Here is a 22,679-nt window from a genome sequence, read left to right as displayed (position 1 = left end):
CAACTCAAAACCTTTAGTTCTGCAGACAGACATGCCTATCCAATACCATATGTGTCCAACTAGCTATACTATGGCATAGATTGTGCATGGTTATTACACCTGCCTATCATTTCTAGCTTCACACTAGGTGTGAAGCCAAGAATAGCTTCACTCGCCTTTACGCTAGCCAAGCTAGTGTTATGATGGAAATCATACTGGAAGAAAAATACTTAAACTCACATGGCCAACAAGACTATTGCAATCAGTATAGAGCTGTAGTAGGCACTGCAGCCGTTACAGTATGAATTACACAGAAATGTACACAGAAATAAACACAGTACAAAGAAATAAACACATGCCTTTATTTAAAAGTAAGAATGGTAAATATTGTATATGTTGATTAAAAATAGGTTTTCTCGATAAAACTTTCTCATTACTTGTGCAACATCGGGAATTCAGTAGTCTTTACCATGATAACAGCTGTACATCTACCAGAAGCCACAATTGGAGGCATGGAAAAAAATGACTGTAAGGGATTTGAACTTACAACATGCAACTTGGTAGATCAGCACGCAAACACGTGCTGATCTACCAAGTTGTACCAATCAATTGTACATATAGTAATTGCACCTGAAAATCTCTCACAGCACAATCGATTGCCAAGGTGCTATTAATAAGAATACATACTTGTAACCTAAAAGTTATGAAATCAATGTCATAAAGCAACTCATCTTTTAGCGATTCAGTTTTAAAACCTAATTTAGCTGGTTTCCTGCCTTCCAAAGTAGCCAGGGAATAGATAGAAGCTCTTGGCATCGGATAATGTACTACATATCACAGGCACTTGAGGATAGACATAGTCCCGACTTTCCAGTTGAACACTCAGTAGCTTTACTCTGCATTGAACCTGTAAGACAAAACTACATGTAGGTAATCATGAACACTTACAGTTTCTTTCATCTGTAAAAGACTTGAACATTTCCTCTACTTGCTCCTCAAGGAAACAAACCACTCGAGTGCAAGGCAACAACTGTATATATTTCACAAATATATAATACAGTCAAAAGTAATAGGCATACAAATAACTACATAAGATGAGACTTCCAGGTGCTCTGCTCCTTGTTGCTCCTGCGACCCCTGATGTACATTACCTATTCCTTTTTGTTTGGCTCCATCCTTTGGTAGCATTGTCAACTCGGCAATTGACCTTTGGCTGACCGGACGTATTATTGGGGCCATGTCGCCTGTCAAATCAGGGCTTGGCCCGTCATGGCATCGGTCGGCTCAACACCCATCTCTGGCCCAGAGGATCTTCCATCACACTCTCTCTTCGGTGAAAGCGCTTGAAGGCTGTCCACTCAGCGTCGAGAGGAAAGATCAACTGTAACCAGAGCCAGTGCTATCATGCACCGTCCTCCAGGCGCCACCAGACTTTCTATCTCCGCTAACTTGCAGTCTTCCTTGGTTAGCTTCTGAGCCTGTATCAAGTTGACGGTTTAGAAAGACAACTGCCAGTGCTGCCTGTCTTCCAACAGCTGGCGAGCACTCCCCTCTTGCTGGCAATAGATGACTTTGTCGGCCGTAGTTCATCCGAGCAGTCAAGCTAGTCGCTCCTGAACATGACTCGGTTTGGGTTGAAGGCTCTTTGGAACGTCTCTTGGACTGGGTAAGCGGTCTGTTGGTTGGCTCCTTCACCGGTCTTTTCATCCTGGCAGGCAACTTTCTGCTCGTGGCTCGGTAGATCTAGGCCGGTTTGGCGGTAATGATACTATCTGAGATCGCCGAAGTGGCTTCAACTTCGACGACTCGGTTGGTCGGCTGCTTGGGTTGACCTCCATTTGGCACATGCCTGTCCACTAGTGCTGGGCACGAGTACTTCTTGGTCAACGGGTTTAGACCCGCCCCCTTCTGTTCGGGTTTTTCGAGTATCGGGTAGCTAGTAGTGCTAGGCTCGGGTATTTCTTTGCCTACGGGTTTTTCAGGTATCGGTTTTGTTGATATGAATTTTACGTTTAAATTTTCTAAACAGATATATCTTCAAATTTACAAAGCAATTAGATTTCTTTTCAATTTATTTATCATTTTTCACAGTTTTTATCAACCGACATTCGTACTCGCAGCGTTAACAGGTGGATTGTTAAACAGTCAAGATAGTCTGAGGCTACAGAGCATTTTCGTGTCAACAGGTGGCAGAAGATAATGTCTATGGTAGCTTAATACTTGAGCATGTTCTATGTACCTCCCTGACTTTCTGTAGATGGTGCTCTAAATCTCATAAAAAACTTTACATTATCGGCTTTTTCCGTTAGTAAGGCTTGTTGGCTTAGTAAAACTTGGTTATAATGAATTATGTAATCCATAATAGCTAGCTGTGGTAATCAATTTAAACAGAGTTATTAAATTTTCACTGCTACTACGAACGCTGATGGCTGTTTCTAACAAGGCGATAGCGGAAACAGACTAAGGACCTATGTGTTATCAGTGATAGCGAACACGCGCCGTATTAAAAAAAGGCATAGACTTGTTTACGAAGCCGATTTGGCTAATTGCGCAAATAAAATTTGACGAAAGTATTTCTTCTCACCTTTTAATGACAAGTAATCACTGCTTGACTACAATATTTCTAGTAGGTATAGTAAATAAGGTATGATATGTTTTATTCTATCTAATAAATTAAGACTCGTTGAACCCCATTGTCATGCCTCCTTAGCAAAAATGACACAGAAATGCCCTGTGGTCCCAGACTAAGAGCACAGGGTGCAATAGACCGAGTTTTTGTTAACACTACCCGACGGATTCGTTTACCAAAACCCGAACTTGAAAGTCAAAACCCGAACCCGAAGGACCGGAATACCCGAAATCTCTATTACCCGATACTCGAGAGAAGATAAACCCGCGAGTTCAACGAGTATTGCTACCCGTGCCCAGCACTACTGTCCACACTGATCGACTTGTTTTTTAGTTTCTTGGGAACTGGTGTGCCGTGGTCAGTGTAGGAGTACATGGCTTCACTGGGAGGTCGGTAAGCCGAATTCTCTCCTGCAAGAAGGTAGGTCACTTGGATTCATTAATAAGGTAGACAGCGCAACCACACTTGCTACCCTTGTGTGCCCTTCAGTGTAACATCACTTGGTCACATGAGGCCTGTTGCCATCGGCAAGGACATTGAATTCGTTGTAATACACGTTGCCTACTCCTCTGGATGCTGGTGGTGATGCCGCACAGTTCGCTGGTGCCGGGCTTGTTCTGCTCGGCATCACTGACAAAATGCTTCGTCCGGATATCATTCTTGATCTACTTGGCAGGCAACTTCTTCAGTTGCAAACGTAGCTGTCGAGACTGGATTTAAGTCTGTGTTGTGGCTGGCTTGGCCAACTTCTCGCTCAACCTCTACCCAATCAAGTCGTTTGAGAATTTCAAGAAGTTCTTCTTCCGGCTGGCTGCTCGGGATCTCCTTAAAGGGTATGATTCACGCTGGCTTTGATTGAGTGTTGGAAGGCAGAGCACCAACCAGGCGGGACTTGACATGAGCTTCTCTGCTTGGAAAAGAGTCGCTTGTGGAGGCAGCCTGGCCAAAAGACTCTCCTTCTTCCATGCTGGAGGGCACCACTGCCTCGTTTGAGTCTGGTATGTTTGTGCTCTTACGAACGGACAAAGGCTCCAAGCTTTTCTCTTTCTCGGCTTCCAATGGTGCTAACAGGCTCAACAAATCTGCAATAGAATCTATAGCTTCACCCAGTTGGGGCCGGTCGACAGGTTCATGATAATATCAAGTGGTGTTTGGTAGATAAGTGTTTGTACATCTCCGGTATAGTTATTGCTCTTTGTGGTGTGCAAATGGCTTGGCCCATTAATCCCTTGAGATTGCCACCTTTTCTTGGACTCTGTATCCCCATGCAAGGGTTGCTTAAGATTGATTGCCATGCCCACTTTTTACGCTGATCCGGCAACCGAGTGGTCTGAGCTAGCGGAGTGTTATGCCATGTGGCGTCGAGTGTTGTTGGCTGTGAGCTTCAAGGCTTCGCTGATTTGCTCTAGAATATTAGCCTGTTTCTCTTTTAGTTTCTTTCGGAGCTCCTTCAGTCAAGCTCAGAGTTCTTTGCTGAGCTCTGGGTTGTTTGTAGCCTTGGCTTTGACCAACTCCAGTTGGGTTTCTAGCTCGGCTCAAACTTCTTGCTTTTTTAGCCTTGGCCCCTTGCATATTAGAACCTCTGCGAGACTCGACCATGGCTGGCATTCATCCCAAAACCTCTGGGCAAACATGAAAGAGTTTGGTCCGGCTCTCACTTTCCTCTGAGAACTGCCCTTGACGCGCAATCAAGCAAGTATGGTTGGGCCAGGCTTTAATGACCTGGTACGGCACTACAAACTTCGCTTGGAGCTTAATGTTGTCTCCTCTTTCTTTTATTCAACAGTCAAGTCCAATCTTCCAGTGCAATAGAGTGAAGGCTCCTTTCTATCTTCTTGCCGGATAGCCAGTTGTTCATCTCTGAAAGCCACATGTCCTTCTTCCAGATTCTTAAGTGTTTCTACCACATATTCATGCATCGGCTGAGCTTCCATGGTTGGTGGGTGAAACCCCAACTGGTCCGGCAAGAGTAACTTTCAACCGAGCATCAGTAGATTGATGTCTCTCTTGTGGCTGATTGAGGTGTTCCGCGGTTCACCCTCATCATTGCCGGAGCAGCGTATCCAACTTTTACTGGTCTCTGGTCAGCAGCAGTGCTCGGAGGAAGTCACCCAGCTGCTGGCTATTATGTTCTACTATACCGTTGACTTTGACTCAAAGGTGGTAGGGAGTAGTATGCCTCTCCACTTGGCAGGGCTGGCACAGCTTGGTCATTAGCTGACTCTCGAGCTCTGCCCTTTGATCAGTGTAGGTCTGCTCCAGCAGGCCCTTATAACAATAAATCTGTTTGTCCGGCGCACTGGCCGCTATTGGAGCTGTAGCTTCCAGGAGGGCCAAAGCATCTTGTCATCTGGTAAAGGAGTCAATCAGTACCAGGGTCCACTTGTTCTCTTTAGGCATTGTTGGCATCGATCTCACCAGGTCCACGACCAATTTTTGCCAGCAGTGTTCTGCATTTAGTCTCTGTTTGCAACCGACTCTTTTCATTCCTTCATGCTTCACTGCCTTGCAAACCTCACAGCTGTTGATCAGTCTGCTCACCGTGACTGTCATTCTTGGCCAGTACCAGGTCAATCAGAGTCGACCAATTGTCCTACTCACCTCAGATAGAGCAAGGATGTAGGTTTACCAAACAATTGTTTTTCTGTTGGCCAGTGAGTAGACTGCCCACCATCGAGGTTGGTCATGTGGAATTTTGAGCCTCCAATAACCCACTCTGTTGCAGCCAGAAAAATGGCTAATACCTGTGTAATTGTTGTAGTTCTTGGTCACTTAGCTCCAGCTGATCTTTGGTCAGTTCCTCTGCTTGAGTGATACATGTTATATGATGGCCACCAGTGATACCTGGTATATAGGTTCCCGGTCAGCTGCCTGCATCTGGGCCAGTGCCTTGTCAGCGTCACCTTGAGGCATTACCCGAGTCGTGCCGCATAGTCCCAGGGTAGCCTCAGCCGGTCCTGGGTCAACCCCCATGGCTGCCATTATGGCAGCGGGGTAGCCCATGTGACCGACCATCTCGAGCGTAGTTCTGGTGACCTCTGATACTGTTGTTGGGCTTCACTCTAGTCCACTCAACAAGGCCTGGCTTTCCATGGCAACCTCTTTCTGAGTCAGTTCACCATCCCTCAGCTCAAGGAGCTCGCAATGCCTGCAGTTTTTACATATTTGTCTGATGGGCCATCGGCATTCTCCTGACATAGTCCGGCTCGGTGCTCCAAAATTGGCGATTTTCGAATTGTCCTTGTTTTCTCAAGATTACTAGCCAATATTCAACGTTAACTACATGGCCCAAGTAACGCACCGGTGACCAGAGTAGCTCGCACTTAAATAGTTTCAGCTTCAGTCCGGCTCTTTTTAGGTTCTAGAACTTCTTCTTACCAGTGTAAGTGCGTGTCAAAGTCGGGACAATGATGATGTTGCCTAGATAAAGCAACAATATCTTCCAATGTAAGCCATGTAGTACACACTTCATCAGTCTCTGGAAGATGGCTGTCACGAAAATAAACTTGAATGACACGACCTTTCGCATCAACGGGCCGAAGTGGCTAGCAAATACTGACTTCCCCTGTGCATTGGTGTCCAGGGGCACCTGTTAGTAGCCACTGACCAAGGACCGTGTGCTAAAGAATCTGCTGCCGAAAAGAGCATCAAACTTGTAATCAACCTAAAGAAGGGGGTAGGCATCCTCTTGGTGACTGCATTCAGCTGACGGTAATCGACCATACAATGCTATTTTCCGTCCTAGATCAAAACTACCGGAGAGCTCCAAACACCTCTAGCTGGCTTGATAAGTCTCTTGTTGAGTAGGTCTTGGACTTGTCACTCTGTATCCTTCTCTGATCCTAGTTGAAGTGGAGGCTGCTGAATGGGCAAGGTCTCCACTTTTAGGAAAATGTAATGCTCCACCTCGGAGGTCCGTCCCACGTCTCCTTCACCGATGCTGAACATGCATTGATAGCGCGTCAGCAGCCTCGCTAGTCGCTCGGCTTGTCTTGGCTTTGTGCAATTCTTTCTGACTGCCATAAATAAGTCCTCCAGGTAGGCTGGCACCCTGCCTCCAATGTTTGCACAGTGGGATTTAATACCCGAGCTGGAGAGAGGCGGTTTGTCATTCCCCTGTTAGTCCTCCACTCCTGAGTATGTGCCGACCATGATGCCAGCACAGAGAGGTAGAGGTTAGTTCATGAGTTTCAAGCATTGCATTCCTTTGGCTCAGGCCGATTCAAGCTCATAGCCAGCGGAAACCCTCGAGCAACCCTCTAGCAGCCCCAATGGGCTACAGTTTCGTTAGTACTTCTACATGGAACAGACATCTGTCCAGGCTAGCACTACCATATTCCTTACTACTTGCATTTTGCTGAGTAGCGGCTGCCCATGCTTATCTGTAAAGGTCAGGCGCCGACCGTCGACAAAAACTACGGACTCTGAAAACTCCCTAACGCACTGGTGCCCCACCAATATGGGCATCCCTAGAATGGAGTCATCACTGATGTAGCTCCTCACAAAGATCTCTTCGGTTTTTACATTTCAGAGCTGTATGGCAAATGTATAACTTTGTAGAATGGCAGCTGGGTCTCATGGCTATGATACTGTGACTGTCACTCTTTTTAACCAAGTTCCTTGCCCTTTGAGGGAGCGTGTAAAACACTTGCTTACTTAACAAGTTGATGGTGTACCCGGAATTGATCAGTAACTGAATAGACCGCCTTTTTAACTTCTCGGCGAGGAAGTATTTTAGAGAGTGGAGCTGGTCCAAAGACTGCGCCCTGATCAGTTTCAATAGCACCCTTGCCTCGCAAGGTAAATTCTCTGGGGCCAGACACTCCTGAATGTGCTGAGCCAGCCGTCTAAGGTGCCTTTTGATTTCGAAAAAGAGATGTAAGGCAAGTCGGCTCTGCTGCTTTTACGGCAGGTTTCCAACTATGCACCAGCCAGGAACCTTTGGACTTGATTTTGAGAGTGATCTCAAAGGAAAGCATTCTTGGAGTAAGCTCCTGGTGTATTGGCTAAAACCAGAAGAAGGACGTAAGGCAAGTCGGCCATGCTGATTTTAAGACAGGCTTCCACTGTGCACTGGCCAGAGTTCTTCAGGCTGATCTTTGGGTACATTCGCAGAAACAGCCTGTGGCTTGATCTGGCTCGGGACATATTTCCATGTCTGTGCTGTTCTTAAGGCATTCAGACTCTAGCTTCTCTAAGACCTTGTAGCAATTTTAGAGAGCTATAGTGGAAGTCTCCTTCGTTACCATCTCATTTGGTGTGGCGGGGGCAAACCTTTTTCGTCTCATCTCTTCATTACTCTTTGAGCTTTTCTGTGCTGGTGTTCCGCCTGGCAGGATATCTCCAACCAGCAGGTCAGAGTGTCTTTTGCCAGAGTAGGATCGGTTCAGGGCCTCAGTACAACTAGTAGTCAGCACTGCTGTTGCGGCCCTTCGCAAGTGCCCCGGTTCTGTGGCTTTTGGTTGGGGCAGTCCTTGCAGACGTGGCTCTGGCCTCTGCACTCCCAGCATTGTCTGAGTTTCTTCCCTGAACTCCCTAGGCCGGTCCTTCTTTTGCTGTAGCTGCTGAACTTGCTTCGTCAGTTGCTGCACGAGTTGTGCAAGCTGGCTGACGGTCTAGTCTTGCTCTACAGCAGTCCTCTCAGCCTGTACATCATCCATGGATCTGATGACCGTCAACTGGTGTTCTTAAGGCTTGACTCGAAAAAGCTCAGTTTCAGTGTGGACCACGTCAGCCAACATGAGGTCGGTAGTGCAAATAAGTGACGTTGTAGGCCTGAGTAATTCATGTTGCTGCAAAACTGCTCTTTGGATATGTTTGCTCTGTAGGGAGCCGGGAAGTCTCAGTAGGCCACATAGACTAGCCACCCTATATAACAAGGCTGTTTTTAGAAGGTAGTGGCACACCGAGTCTGGCTGGAGAAGAGAACGAACTGAGCTCATAACATGTCAAAGACGGTTTCCATTTGATCGGTTTGGCCACAGTTCTGTTTCCATTCTGACAGCTTCCTGCTGATGGAGCAGGCTGGTAGTTTTCGTTTAGCTATTTGTCTCTGCTACTTCCTGGAATCGGCTGAAGAAGCACCCTACGTTTTCCAAGCCAAAAGTATTGAGGTGACCTGAATAGGATGATACTTTCAGGTGCTCTGCTCTTCGTTACCCCTGTGACTCCTATATCCCTTTCGCTCTTTCTTTGGCTCTATCCCTCAGTAGCATAGTTGACTTGGCAGCCAACTATCGGTCGACTGCAAATGTTACAGGGGGCCGTGTTGCCTCCCGCGTCAGTGCTCGCTCCAGTCACGGCGTCGGTCACCTCCTCGATGTCAGCTTTGCACCCGGCGCTGGCCCTGACGATCTTCCACCACACATTTAAATAAATAGATAGTATGGTGCATTTGTAATGAAACCATGTATCTGTGTCAAGACAGGTTAGAGTACTCAATATGAGCGATGATAGATGTTATACATGTAAGTTAAACTAGAAAACATAGAAAAAGAAAATATAGGTAGAACTGCAAGTTATTACTAGAGCAGGAGGATGAATACAAGAGTGGAAGATATGGCCAAAATATGAAGATAGAGAGAGAAATGAAGGCTATAGCTACAACAACAATATATAGAGAAAAATAAAGGCTATAGCTAAAACAAGAAGAAATAGAGAGAAATGAAGGCTATAGCTAAAACAAGAAGATATAGAGAGAAATAAAGGCTACAGCAAGAACAGGAAGATAGAGAGAGAGAAATCAGGTTATAGCTCAAGGTCATACTTCAGAACAATCAGATATAGAGAAATAAAGGCTTTAGCCAGAGCTACATGCTATAGAGAGAAATAAAGACTATAGCCAGAACAATATGCTATAGAGAAAATTAAAGACTTTAGCTAGAATAAGAAGATATAGAGAGAAATAAAGAGTATAGCTAGAATAAAATATAGAGATAATAAAATATAGAGAGAAATAAAGGATATAGCTAGGATAAGAGAAAAGATGTAAGAGAAAAGAACTTGGATCAGACTGAGAAGTGACTCACCATCTCAAGAAGAGTTACCACATCTCGATGGCAGGCATGCTTAGCAAATGTAGACACCAAACACCTTATGAAGGGTGAACCATATCTAGGATGTCTGGCGGAAGAATATTCTAAAAAGGAAAACATTTTAATATAAAATCTTACATATGTGTGGTTTCTTTCCCATGTCAATTCGCATGCTATAATTCATGCTTAAAAGACTTGATCTTTGAAATGAGCTCTATTATCATCTTGTCATTATGACTCCAAAAGGAAAGTTTTCTGAATAGCCATACCATCAAGATGGTAGGAGTTTTCATGTAAAACTATCAGACAAGTTAGCGATAGGTCAGGCGTATGCTAACTATTGACCTGATGCGTGTTAGCAATTAGTCACGCTTGAGTTAAGTACTAGTCATACTTCTGTTAACTACTAGTATTACTTCAGTTAACTACTAGTCATATTTCAGTTAACTACTAGTCATATTTCAGCTAACTACTAGTCATACTTCAGTTAACTACTAGTTATAGCTCAGTTAACTACTAGTCATACTTCAGTTAACTACTAGTCATACTTCAGTTAGCTACTAGTAATATTTCAGTTAACTACTAGTCATACTTCAGGTAGATGGTAGTAATACTTCAGTTAACTACTAGTCAAACTTCAGTTAGATGATAGTAATACTTGTGTTAGACATTAGTCATACCTAAGTTAGCTACTGATCATGCATATGTTGGCAAAAAATTATTTTGCAACCTTAGCGTAAAAAGCTCAAAATTAATAATATTTGTCTTAATTAAATATTGCTACTTACTTTCACAACTAGATTTAACTACAACAATGTCGCCGCTAGGATTTCCTGCAAGTTTTCGAGCTTCTTCATCTAGATCAGCTGCCTTGATATCATCAGCGCTGGGTCTGAGATGAACTGCTAAGTCACCAAAAGCCCTTTTATCTGTAGCAGCAGACATAGACACTGTAGTTGTAGACATCATTTTCCAGAAAAGGAAGTAAGACTACACAGCTCATTACTATGTGTCCGAATGCTGATGGAGTCAAAATATTTTAGCTAACAAATAGTTGTTCTGTTTTGGCACATGCATCTCCATCATGGCACACGCTTCTCTCAAAGGCCTTGTTATTAAAAAATACATAAAACAAATTGGAGAAAATTTAGAGGAATGTACCCAAAGGGATGCTGCCGATATTGATTATCGGAGCTGCCTTTACAAACTTTGAATAAAAAGTATTTGTTTTAAATAACTGTCATAAATATTTTCAAAAGACTTTCAATGATAGAAGCCACCCATTTTTAGTCAGCCAAATTTTAACAGCCATACCAAACACAGAATATCTTCTGAATGTCATATTATTGCACCCTGAAAAAGCCAGGACTGTCAACTGGTTAGTCCAATAGTTTATGAGATCTTTAAACAGTTGCCACCAGAATATATTATAATTATCCAGGTGAATTCCATTTAATTGATCAGAAAAATAAACCTAAAGAAATATTTTACTTTATTAAATGTATTTGGGCTCAAGACACCATGCAGAGCTGTTTAATTTCAATGTCAATAGTGATGTGTACATGAAAATCCACATTCATATGACAATTATGAGCGAGGAAGGTATTTTGGGAGGACACAAATATATAGTCTGTTTAACAACTGCGTCTCAAATCGGTTAAGGTAGCCACGCTACTACAATATTTATGATAATAATGCTGAGGTTTTGCATAAGTCTGGAAAGAATTGTGTTACTAGATCGGTCGCAGATGATATTCAAAAATTCATCTCAGCAGTGAGAAGTCTTCGATTTGAGTGGCTTGATCTGTAATACTAAGTTTTTTTATATTATACCAACCAGAAACTCAATCGGTTTTAAAACTTGCTTCATTTCATAGCGGTAAATGTAGTAAGACCTCTAAAGCTGTTGCGTAAAAGAGGTCATGCAGTGTGTAATTATGAGCTATGAATCATTGGTGTGAATTATGAGCTATGAACCATTGGTGTGAATTATAATCATAAAAATAATAAATCTTAGCGTTTTAGGTCCAGAGGTTTATGTATCACAGCAGCTTGTGAAAAACATCGATAAAGTTTTTCCATATTCCTAAATTACCTCCTCCGCAAGCCTGCACAATGATCAACTTTGGCTTGCCACTCATTCCTGCAAATCTAGAAGCAGACACAGACTCTACAATGTATTGGATCCCAACTGCCTTCATGTCGGTACCATAAACACCACCGGTTTGAGTGCCGTGACTCATTATGACCAGGACAAATGCTTGGTAGCTGTTATGTCTAGGATCATCTGTCTCTTGTTCAATTAGTGACATCATTCCCTACAATATCGGAGTACAATAAAATTATTTCTATAAAAATACTCTTGAAATTTCGGCTTCAAATACCAAAACACTTTGTTATACCGTAAATACTTATATTTATGCGTTATCTTTAAAACTTTCCTATTTGGTTGATTTCTCAGCTTTCAGATTTTTGACACTAACACTAGCGATTTATTGATTTAATTGATGAACTGTTGCAATTTGTCTTTTTTGTTTTTATATATTTTTTGTTTTATGAATTTTTGATGGCATAATTTAGATCACAATTGTTTGAAATGGAATTGCTGTCAATAAAGTAATATATGCTAATAATGATATACAGCCCCCCCCCCCAAGGATAGCCGATGGCTCTCATATGGCCGGGGTTTAATGATGGAGCTCTGTTGGGATGAACCCGAACACGGCACCCGAACAAACAAATATGCTGAATAAAGCCCCCTGTGAATTTAAAAATATTATGAACTATAGTGGTTATCTTACTGATCTGTTGAATTCATTTTGTTGTCAAATAAATACAGTATTCCAATATTGTCACCATTATGATCAATCAGTTGCCATTCACAAGCATTCGTGATATTAATAGTCACAATCGTAAAATAGCCCAAATTCGGTTTTATATTTAGATTTTGAGTATGAAAACTACACTGCACAGCTTTGCCTGCTGTCCCATCATATTGGCAAGGTAAAACAATGTGACAACGATGAAAGACTTTGTGATTTTATATCAGGGGTGGCAAAATATTAATCAAAAACTAGGGAAAAAAGGCCGTTGTTCGGGTAATTTTGGGTAAATTATATTAAACTTTAAGCATATACTACGACCTTTACCATTTTGAAAATTAGTAAAAGTAGGTAGTTTTGAAATGTTTTATTTTTAATAAATCCATTATTTTGGTTAGGTATTACCCCTACATTGTAGAAATTCAAAGTTTGCAATTGTGACCCGCGGGGTCTACTGACTGAATGAGCCAATGAAACGATAACAGCGTGTCGTGTTTTCCAAAACCTAACAAGGCAACGCGACCGCCCCGTGAAAAGTGTGTTAGCTCCGAAACCCCGGCCAGCACAATCCTAACAGAGCTCGATCATTAAACCCCACCCATATGAGAGCCGTCGGCTATCCTTGGGTGTATATCATTGATGCTATATACAGACATACATATTATTTTGATGGCAATAATTTCATATCAAACAGAAATGTTTTTCAAGTTATGCCATCCAAGAATCATAAAACAAGCAAAAAATACAAAAAAGAGAAATGGTGAAGTCAACCAAATGAGGGGATTAATGGCATTGGTAGATATAATACATATACATGTACCTATATATAGCTGCCTGTTCAGCTATCGCGATTAAAATCTAGCAATACACATACATACGTATATATATATACATACGTATGTATATGTGCATACATACATGCATATATGTATATGTATATATACGTATGTATATGTGTATATACATACGTATGTATATGTATACATATACATACGTATACGTACGTATGTATATGTGCATACATACATGTATATATACATATAATTATGTATATACACATATACATATGTGTGTATATACATATATATATACATATACGCATACATGTGTGTATATATGTACGCATATATGTATATATATATAATATATATATATATATATACATAGGTATACGTATATATATACATATATGCATACATGTGTGTATATATGTACGCATATATGTATATATATAATATATATACATAGGTATACGTATATATATACATATACCTATGTATATGAATATCTATATGAATAGATATGCTAATATATATAGTAGTATATATTAGTATATGTAAATTAGTATATGTAAATTAGTATTGATATAATAGTATATGTAGATTAGTATATGTAGATTAGTATATGTATATTATTATACGTATATTAGTATATTTATATTATTATATGTATGTATATTATTATATGCATATTGTTATATGTATATTAGTAAGTATATTAGTGTTATTTTATGTATATTGTTATATGTATATTATTATATGTATATTAATATATGTATATTAGTATATGTATATTATATGTATATTAGTATATGTATATTAGTATATTAATTAAAATTTTATGTTATACGCCTGTCTCAAAAGTAAGAACTCCATACTGTAGTGTACTGCACTTAGTACATTGTAATGCTACATTTACTTGCAGATCATAACCACTAAATATACTAAAGTTACTGTAGGTAACTATGGTTACTAAGGTTAACATACTGTTCTGTTACTAATTTTTAATATTTACAGTATTTATATAAAATTTTGATGATTTTACCAGGTAGTGTATGCATTAGATAATTAGTATGGGTTTCTAAACCACTCAATACGATATTTTTGCTACAATAATAAAACAAATTAAAATTATATAATTGTATGCCAAATAAATTTTTAGCTAGATCAAGGCATTGATCTATGTAGCTAATATACATAACATATACATGTATATGCTTCTTGATATATATAATATATCAAGAAGCTTTAATCATCGACAGCAAAGAAGTAGAGCTGTTTATGTCTGCAGTGAGGTTAACTGCGCAGGTAAACAGTATAGATGTTTGCCTGCGCTGTGTGAGGTTGATCGCAATGTATACAAATAGAGTTCTGGCGTGACATTAAATGCAATGTAAGAAGTTGGAATTTTTTACCTCAGCGGTGAGATTATTTGCATGAACAACATCAAAGGCCATTGCTGTAAAGAGCTGAGAAAGATTATTAGCGTCGTTTTCAGATCCTTTTCTTTCAAGAACCTCTTCTCCAAAGTGCACATTGTTAATAATGATAGTACGTCCTCTGATCGAAGTGCCGGTTGGGGTTGACATGGAATACACCTTCAATAAAAGATTAACTAGAAAAAATTCACAGAAAATTAGGCAGTTAATTCAGATGTTCAGATTTGTTAAAAAGGCAACATTATTTAGGAGATCATATTCCAAGATAAAAGTTTTTTTTATCTGTTTGTAGAAAAACTGTTAAGTTCATACTTAATACCTTTTCCACGAATCTTCTTCTACGTAAAAACTGCTGTAACCCTTTGGGGGCAGATTTATTTTCCCAGTTCTGCCTCCATTTGCGAATTCTTTTCGAAAAATTATTGATACGTTTTACGTTCACCCATAACGTGGTTTACAGCTTGATATGAAGTTTTTAAAACATGTAGGTAGATGATTAAAATGCTTTTCGTGAGCAGCATGCGCTATGGAGTGTCAAAATCCGCTTTGTAACTCCCAAGTCTCTCGCTTATTTGTTCTCAAAACTTTGAAAGTAATACGATCGATATAAGTAATAAATCTATTAGTCTATGACGTCGATATAAGTAATAAATCTATTAATCTATGATGTCGATATAAGTAATAAATCTATTAGTCTATGATGTCGATATAAGTAATAAATCTATTAGTCCATGATGTCGATATAAGTAATAAATCTATTAGTCTATGATGTCGATATAAGTAATAAATCTATTAGTCTATGATGTCGATATAAGTAATAAACCTAATAGTCTATGATGTCGATATAAGTAATAAATCTATTAGTCTATGATGTCGATATAAGTAATAAATCTATTAGTCTATGATGTCGATATAAGTAATAAATCTGTTAGTCTATGATGTCGATATAAGTAATAAATCTATTAGTCTATAATATCGATATAAGTAATAAATCTATTAGTCTATGATGTCGATATAAGTAATAAATCTATTAGTCTATGATGTCGATATAAGTAATAAATCTATTAATCTATGATATTTTGAGTTATGGAACCCCTGGAAGCATATAATTACAGTATATGTGCGCTTGCTTGTTACCAAACAAAGAGGCCGCATCCACTATTTTCAATAAGTTATAATGAAGAGGCCGCCACATTAACTAACAAAAATGACTCCCATTAGCAGTTTCTTTAAAATTGATTGTTGTATCATACATCATTTGAAAGAGGACAAATTTTCCTACTAAAGGTTAATAATAACTCATTTGTGAAAACATAAAGTAAATGCAAAAGAGAGAGGTATTGAGAGTGAGGTAAGAATATTACATTAAAGATCAGTATTTTGATCGGGTTTGTTTGGAAACAAGCGTTTTTGTTTCCGGTTTTGGCCGCGAAACTCTGTGAAGCTATACGGCTCTGGTTATGACCTTACAAACTGATTATTCTAGCCTAGAAGTTTATCCAAAAAACAATGCATTTGAACATCTTTGTACCTCCTCCGTATTGGCAAACTTCTTTCTTATACATGCCAAACGTGTTGATGCTACTTGCACTGAGATCTCTGCTGGCTCGTTTTCAGACTTGGGCAAAAAGTGTTGTTCTTCCTCGGGATCCGACACGTCACTGGCCTCTCCATCTATGTCTTCTGACTCAGCTCGGAGTGATTTTGGCTCTTCACGCGCTGTAATAGGATGCGTTGAATGAATGAATGCTCCAACAAAAACATTTAATAAAATTATCTAAACTCTGAAAAGGCTCCAAAGTTTTGTTCAGGAAACATGATTTTATTGAACTCTACATTGTTTGAGTCAACTGATGCCTTCAAATTACTGATGCTTTGGGTATTCTTCGCTGATGTTCCATCTTCACAGACGAATTCTTTATCAGCAAGTACCTTCAAATTTTTTAGTCCAGTTTAAGGTCTATAAACTTTAATAAATAAACTAAATCAAAAGTAAATAGTATTCAGTTCTTTAACAATTAGTAATTATGTTACCAACAACTTTTTAAAACTGTTTTATTCAGTAATTGCTTGCAATTGTAATGAAAAACTCAATTGAACACACCAGTGTTGGCAAACTTTTTATACACCATTAGTTAAGTTAGTTTTACATGTCCATGTATGTATTTTTCACTATCAACATGAAACAAATAATACATTACTTATAAATAAATATCAATGTTTAAGCTATTGATATACAAGAATGAATGTTAATAGTATATAGAATATGTATTGTATTCATAAATCTTTCTAAATACATTTTACAAATTTGATAATCCATGTATACAGTTTGAGTGCCAAACCCTGTCTACATAAACATAGTGAGTATCATTAGCATTAGCATTGATGCTTGAGTAGCGCTTTTAAACTTCTAAAACGAGACAAACAATTGCGAAAAATGCTAAAGAATGCGTAAATCAGTGACAGCTTTCAATCACAATAATAATAACAATGTGTATTCAAAGGTTACTGATTAAAGTAAGGTTTTTATTGGCAGCAATACTAAATAATAAATCTTACTTTGTCTGCTTGCATGAAGTTTTTCATTCACATAGTTTTCCAACTCTCGTAACTCTCTCCTAGACAGAGTATCACCTGTAAAAATGGCGAGTCATTTGTGGTACCAACGCTCATCTTTATGGTTAGGACAAACTGTATTGTGCTACGTCTCAGGCAAATGTAGCAACTCTTATTTGAGTGGTTTTAGTTTTAACAATTATAGTATATATATGTGCAATGTTGTAGTAATGTATAATATATATATATATATATATATATATATATAGGTTTATATATCTATGATTACCTACCACTGTTTATAAGCTGTTTCGAATCTTGAGCAAATGGGTAGCATAAGAGGTGTTTTTCAACAATCTGTTTTAGCTTCATCTTTCAAATATTTGAGTTATGCATTGGCTGGACACACACAAAAAAGAAATAAACGCCTTTATTCAAAGGTTAAAACAGTAAATGTCCTATATGTTGATTGAAAATAAAAAAAATTTGCAAAAAACTGCAATGCCAGGCATTCGGTGGTATACTACGAATGCTAAAACTATATTATATTATACTATTATATTATACACATTTATATCCATACTTATATATACATATGTATTTGTATTAACATATAATTTCAAACTTACATACATTTCTGAATGACTGTGACAATATTTTGCTTAGGAAGACTGTAGCAGCAAGTCCTACACATGTATAAAAGATAACTGGTCATGTTGAGACAAAGTATCATTTGTGGCCAACTTGACCAGATAGTAATTACTTACAAGGTTGTTTTAGGGCTGCAGGCACACCAGGTTCCCCGTTACAGCTCATTTCTTTCATTCCTCGTACATACTGCACATTGTGACGGCTGTCTGAATTGATCCATTTTGGGTTCACATCCTGATGAGAAGTTTTTGATTTGGTAAGCTGGCAATGTGGACATGTTATTTCACACTTCCATTCTGCAGCTTTCCAAGTTTTGCACACCCATTGAATTGTAGTGTTTGACATCTTCACCATTAAATCCCATGATTGCTTCACATACTTCACCTCGCTGCAGAGCTCAATTTTGATAGACTTGAAGTCGTGAGTCATCAGAATACTGAATCGATCAGAAGCTACGTGAACTCCATTGTTTTTTACATGTATGTCCGAATTGATCAGAGGTAGTGCAGTTGACTCATTCTGCAAGAGCTGAAGGAGTTGTACATTCACCTGGTGGTAAACATACTGTGGCAGTAGAAGATCTTCAAACCAAATCTTGTTTTCGATTTTGAAAGGGAATTCTTTGGGATGACTTGCGGCATCTTCTAAGCGTCCCTTGACAAAATAGGGAAATACGTAGCTCTCTACCTTCTCTTGTTTGATTGGTCCAAATACTAGCTGAAAAGACTGAAGAATTGTGAGAGCAACCTGTACCTCTGCATCACTTTGGAATTGACTTTTCTCTTTGATGAGATAGATTAAAAGTGTCTTGCTCATTACTCCTGTGTCTTGAAACCTTTTTTCTGAATCTTCTAGCTCTTTCCCTCCGATCCATTTGCCCTCATCGGATAAGAACTCATGAAACATTTCTTTTCTAGCTTTCTGTTTTGAATCGAAGAACACTGCCAGTAAATTAGTAACGGTTTCAACCTTAGGAAAAACATAGTTTTGAAGTTCTTGGACATTTTGATACCAAAGAAGTTTACCACTGCTGTGACTGAAAGAGAGAATCTTTCGGCAGATCTCAGGATTGTAGTCTTTTAAAATTTTACTCTTCACAATCTCGTCAACACTCACCATAGGCTCAGAAATTTTAGCAATCTCTCTACTGGCCTCTTCCCATTTTGCAGGTATTTGCTTAGAAAGTGATTTACTTTCATTGATGAGTTTAGATCTAAGCTCACCCACTGCTTCGTAGTCATTGCCAACTACAAAAATATTTTGCTTTTCAAAGAAATCTTCATTCAAGTTGCTAAAACACTTGTCTGTTTCTTGTTTGGCTGGTGATAAACTACGTCGAATGTCTTGTATGTCCTCTAAAAACTTGGATCTCAGCGTTTCAAACTCTTCTGTCGAGTTAAACTTGTCCCTCTGAATCAGCACAAGCTTTGGCTTTGGCAGACGTTTCGTTGTAAGGTAGGAATAAGCGATATAGTCAAAGCACAATCGTTTCGTTATTTTAGCGTAGCCAGGTTTTTTGTACTCATCCATGTTCACAACTATAACTGGGATGGAATCCTCTGTCAGAGTTAAGCAAAACATTACCTGAAATATCTCGCGACTACCGAAATCTATAACCCTAAGCAGTTCCTTCTCACCAATCTTTATCGTTTGAACCTTCTCAGCTATAGTGGAGAAATCATCCTCAACTTCATCTTCATGAACAGGAATCATTTTGCCTGCTACTAATGATTTGATCAATAACTTCTTTCTACTGCTAGATTTTCCAACAACAACGACGGTGGGCAAAATGCTGAATGGCTGCTTCTCTTCATCTACCTCTGAACAGAACTTTCGAATGAACTCCAATCCCTGCTTGCATACCTCAAACGGTGGGGACAACAGAGCGCCACATTTTTCAACATTCAGCTTGTCCAGGATTTCAAGTTTTGGAAGAGTAATTATAGATTTTAATCTAGAGCTGTTTGCCAAATCTAAAGATTTCAACTTTTTCATTTGACCAATGTTCTCAGGAAGGTCGGTGAGATTATTTTTTGAAATATCCAGAACCTCCAAATCTTTGATGGATAATATGCTACAACAAAAGAACATGGTTCATATAGAAAAAGTATTTATTTCAAAAGTGCTAAGACATTTTAAAGAAAGCTTTATAAGGCTGCATTACACAGTGTGCAGTTTTGGTAGAAAAGATCTTAAAGCAACATAATCAAATGGTGTGTAATAAAAGGGTAAATGCTTATAAAATATATTTGACATAGTTTAACCCGTAACTCTACTTAGAAATGTAAACTTAGGAAACAATAGATACTAATACCTATACATAATGAAAAACCCACATTATGATAGATTTGAACTCACGAAGATTGCGAACACAGTTTGAAAGTTCAACGCTTTAACAACAAAACCACGGAAGCTTATGCAACTGCTCATTCTTACTACATAATGTATACATTTTATACGTATACGTATGACGTATTAATTTAAATTCTATGAACTCTTTTAGCTCTATGAAACGCGATGCTTTTCCGTCCTTGCCGTATTAGGGCGAATTTGTTTTCGGCAAAATGATATCAACAATAGATTTTCTCAAACTCTATGAAACACAATGCTTTTTTGCGTTTTTGTTAACTTCTATTTCCGACTTTTCGTTAGGTTCAATTGCTAAATCGCGGTGAAAGTTAATACTTTTCACTCAGACAATTGCATTATCTCGAGTAGGAAGGCCTCTAAATTCTCTCACTGTTCGGTCAGACAAAGACGCTACCATATCTCATTTTTACATATCGTCGTACCAGTATTGTCGTATTCAAATTTTGATGGATAGCAGCTGCTGGTCAAACAGTAACTATTTCATACACACACTTCTATGCATGGATTGTTATTACTAATTCAACATATTCTGAATTTTTATTGTTTTCTCAGTTGGTATTAATTATATCATTACCGAATCATCTCTTATTGTAATCGTAGCAAAACAGACTTAATTTAGCTATTACTTGCAAATTATTTTCCTTTTACATCTACATGTAAACCCTTTTATAGTCGTTTTATTTTTTTTCAATTTATTTGACCTACACGAAACATTTTCCTCATGATATGAAGTTTAAAAGTTGTTAGACAAAGTTTAAAAAAGTTTTCTCAACAGATGTAGTTTGAAAGTTAGAATGGCAAATGTTGTTATATGTTAAATACAAAACAATTTTTTGTCCAAAGACTTTTTTATGATTCGGGCAACGCCGGGTTGTACAGCTAGTGTATATATATATAAATCTTAAAGTTTTTCCGACATTATATATGTGCGTTTAGCTACAGTGAAACATGGATAACTCGGCCTCGGATATAGTGAACACATGGTTAACTCGACTGGATTTGCTTGGTCCGTTCCCACGCAATGATAAATGGCTCTATATAACTCGAATTCAACACTGTTATAACGAACTGTTTTTTGCCCAACGGCTACCGAAACGGTTGCTTATCACTTTAGAAAATCACTTTATTCCAAGCCATAGAGGTAAACCTCAACTTTTCGTAATTCATAAGCGTCGTTATTACCTCCATCGGCAAAATATTTTTGTCAACGACTGTTCTAAAGGTTTGGTGAAATTTGATTTATACTGCTTTACGATGAATAGCACGGACTAGCCGGGTCACGGGCGCAAGGATTTTCGCCACGCACATACAAAACAAAAACAGCATGTTGTTTTTGTTTTGTATTTGCGTGGCGAAAATCCTTGAGTGCGTGACCCGGCTAGCCCGTGATGAATAGTTTTCCGACGTTGATTCCGTGTTGAATTAACGTCGGAATGTTGAATGTTTAAAACGTCTTAAAAAATGTTGTAATCAAACGTATACGTTGTCTTAGCTAAAAAAAAACTATTCATCGTTTGACCTAAACACAAAATACGTGTGTACATTCAATAATTATCCATTCAAAAAGCGTGAGTGATATACAATGTACCGTAAAACCTCGTAAAACTTTTAATTGAACTGCCTCAGAGTGTTGCTCTTAACGAATCCCAGGTAAAGTAAGGTAATCTTTCCATAAACTTCAAGAAAGATCGGCAAAATTGATCGTGGGTAAAACGCTCAAAAGAAAAAGATGTCTTTTCTTTGAGCATTTCAGCAACGATCAAGTTTTGCCAATGTCACTCTAAAAAACGTCCTGGCAATAACATCACCTCAAACAACAAACCAATATCAAGTGATAGAAAAATCTCTATACTTTTTGATAAAAACGTTTTAAACTTTACATTAGAAGCATTTAATTTGAAACAAGCCATTTGTGCTTTTGATTTATATTATAGTTTGTATATGTTCATGTATCTACTAATAAATAAGTAAATACATGGACTTGTGACAGTGCTCTGATAACTTGAACACTCTGATAATTCGAACACTTTTGCTCGGTCCCGTGAAGTTTGAGTTATCCGAGTTTCACTGTATATATACATCTATATAGATATATTTCTCAAAGTTTGTCGTTGTTGTATATGTCAAGCTATAGCTATTAAAATCTTAGAATAAAGAAGCCATACCGCAGAAGATTTGATATCAGACCCTCATGTTCACCAGACCGACTGCCTTACCAATTCAGCCACACGAGCTTGATAGATTTGCTGGGCGATATATGTCACTATATGGTAGCAAATAGGCTACTGCTTTCGGTCATGACACAAAGGGATGGCGTAACGTCACAGAGAGGGGTAGCTCTTATTAGTAAGATTACTCAAATTATCTTTTGGCAATGTGTCAAGCTAATAGCAAGTGGCAGGCAACTCTCATTACCTCTC

The 22,679-nt window shown here is 38.7% G+C and overlaps 1 protein-coding gene across 1 annotated transcript in view; it reads right to left on the bottom strand.

Moving 5' to 3' along the window:
• Positions 1-323: 323 nt before the first annotated feature.
• LOC137405824 (uncharacterized) overlaps positions 324-22,679 on the bottom strand; it is a 46,790-nt gene continuing 24,434 nt past the window's right edge. Inside the window, exons 10-17 of the mRNA XM_068092241.1 lie at positions 18,006-19,963; positions 17,242-17,316; positions 16,214-16,401; positions 14,659-14,841; positions 11,738-11,960; positions 10,431-10,571; positions 9,637-9,746; positions 324-886 (exon numbers count right to left, since the gene is read on the bottom strand). Coding sequence (XP_067948342.1) covers positions 740-886; positions 9,637-9,746; positions 10,431-10,571; positions 11,738-11,960; positions 14,659-14,841; positions 16,214-16,401; positions 17,242-17,316; positions 18,006-19,963 — 3,025 coding nt within the window. The 3' untranslated portion in view covers positions 324-739. The remainder of the gene's footprint in view (positions 887-9,636; positions 9,747-10,430; positions 10,572-11,737; positions 11,961-14,658; positions 14,842-16,213; positions 16,402-17,241; positions 17,317-18,005; positions 19,964-22,679) is intronic.

The sequence above is a fragment of the Watersipora subatra genome, chromosome 10 (assembly GCF_963576615.1).
Source record: "Watersipora subatra chromosome 10, tzWatSuba1.1, whole genome shotgun sequence".
Classification (NCBI taxonomy): Eukaryota; Metazoa; Bryozoa; class Gymnolaemata; order Cheilostomatida; family Watersiporidae; genus Watersipora; species Watersipora subatra.
The sequence above is the reverse complement of the archived record's forward strand: the minus strand, read 5'-3'. Positions and strand labels throughout refer to the sequence as shown.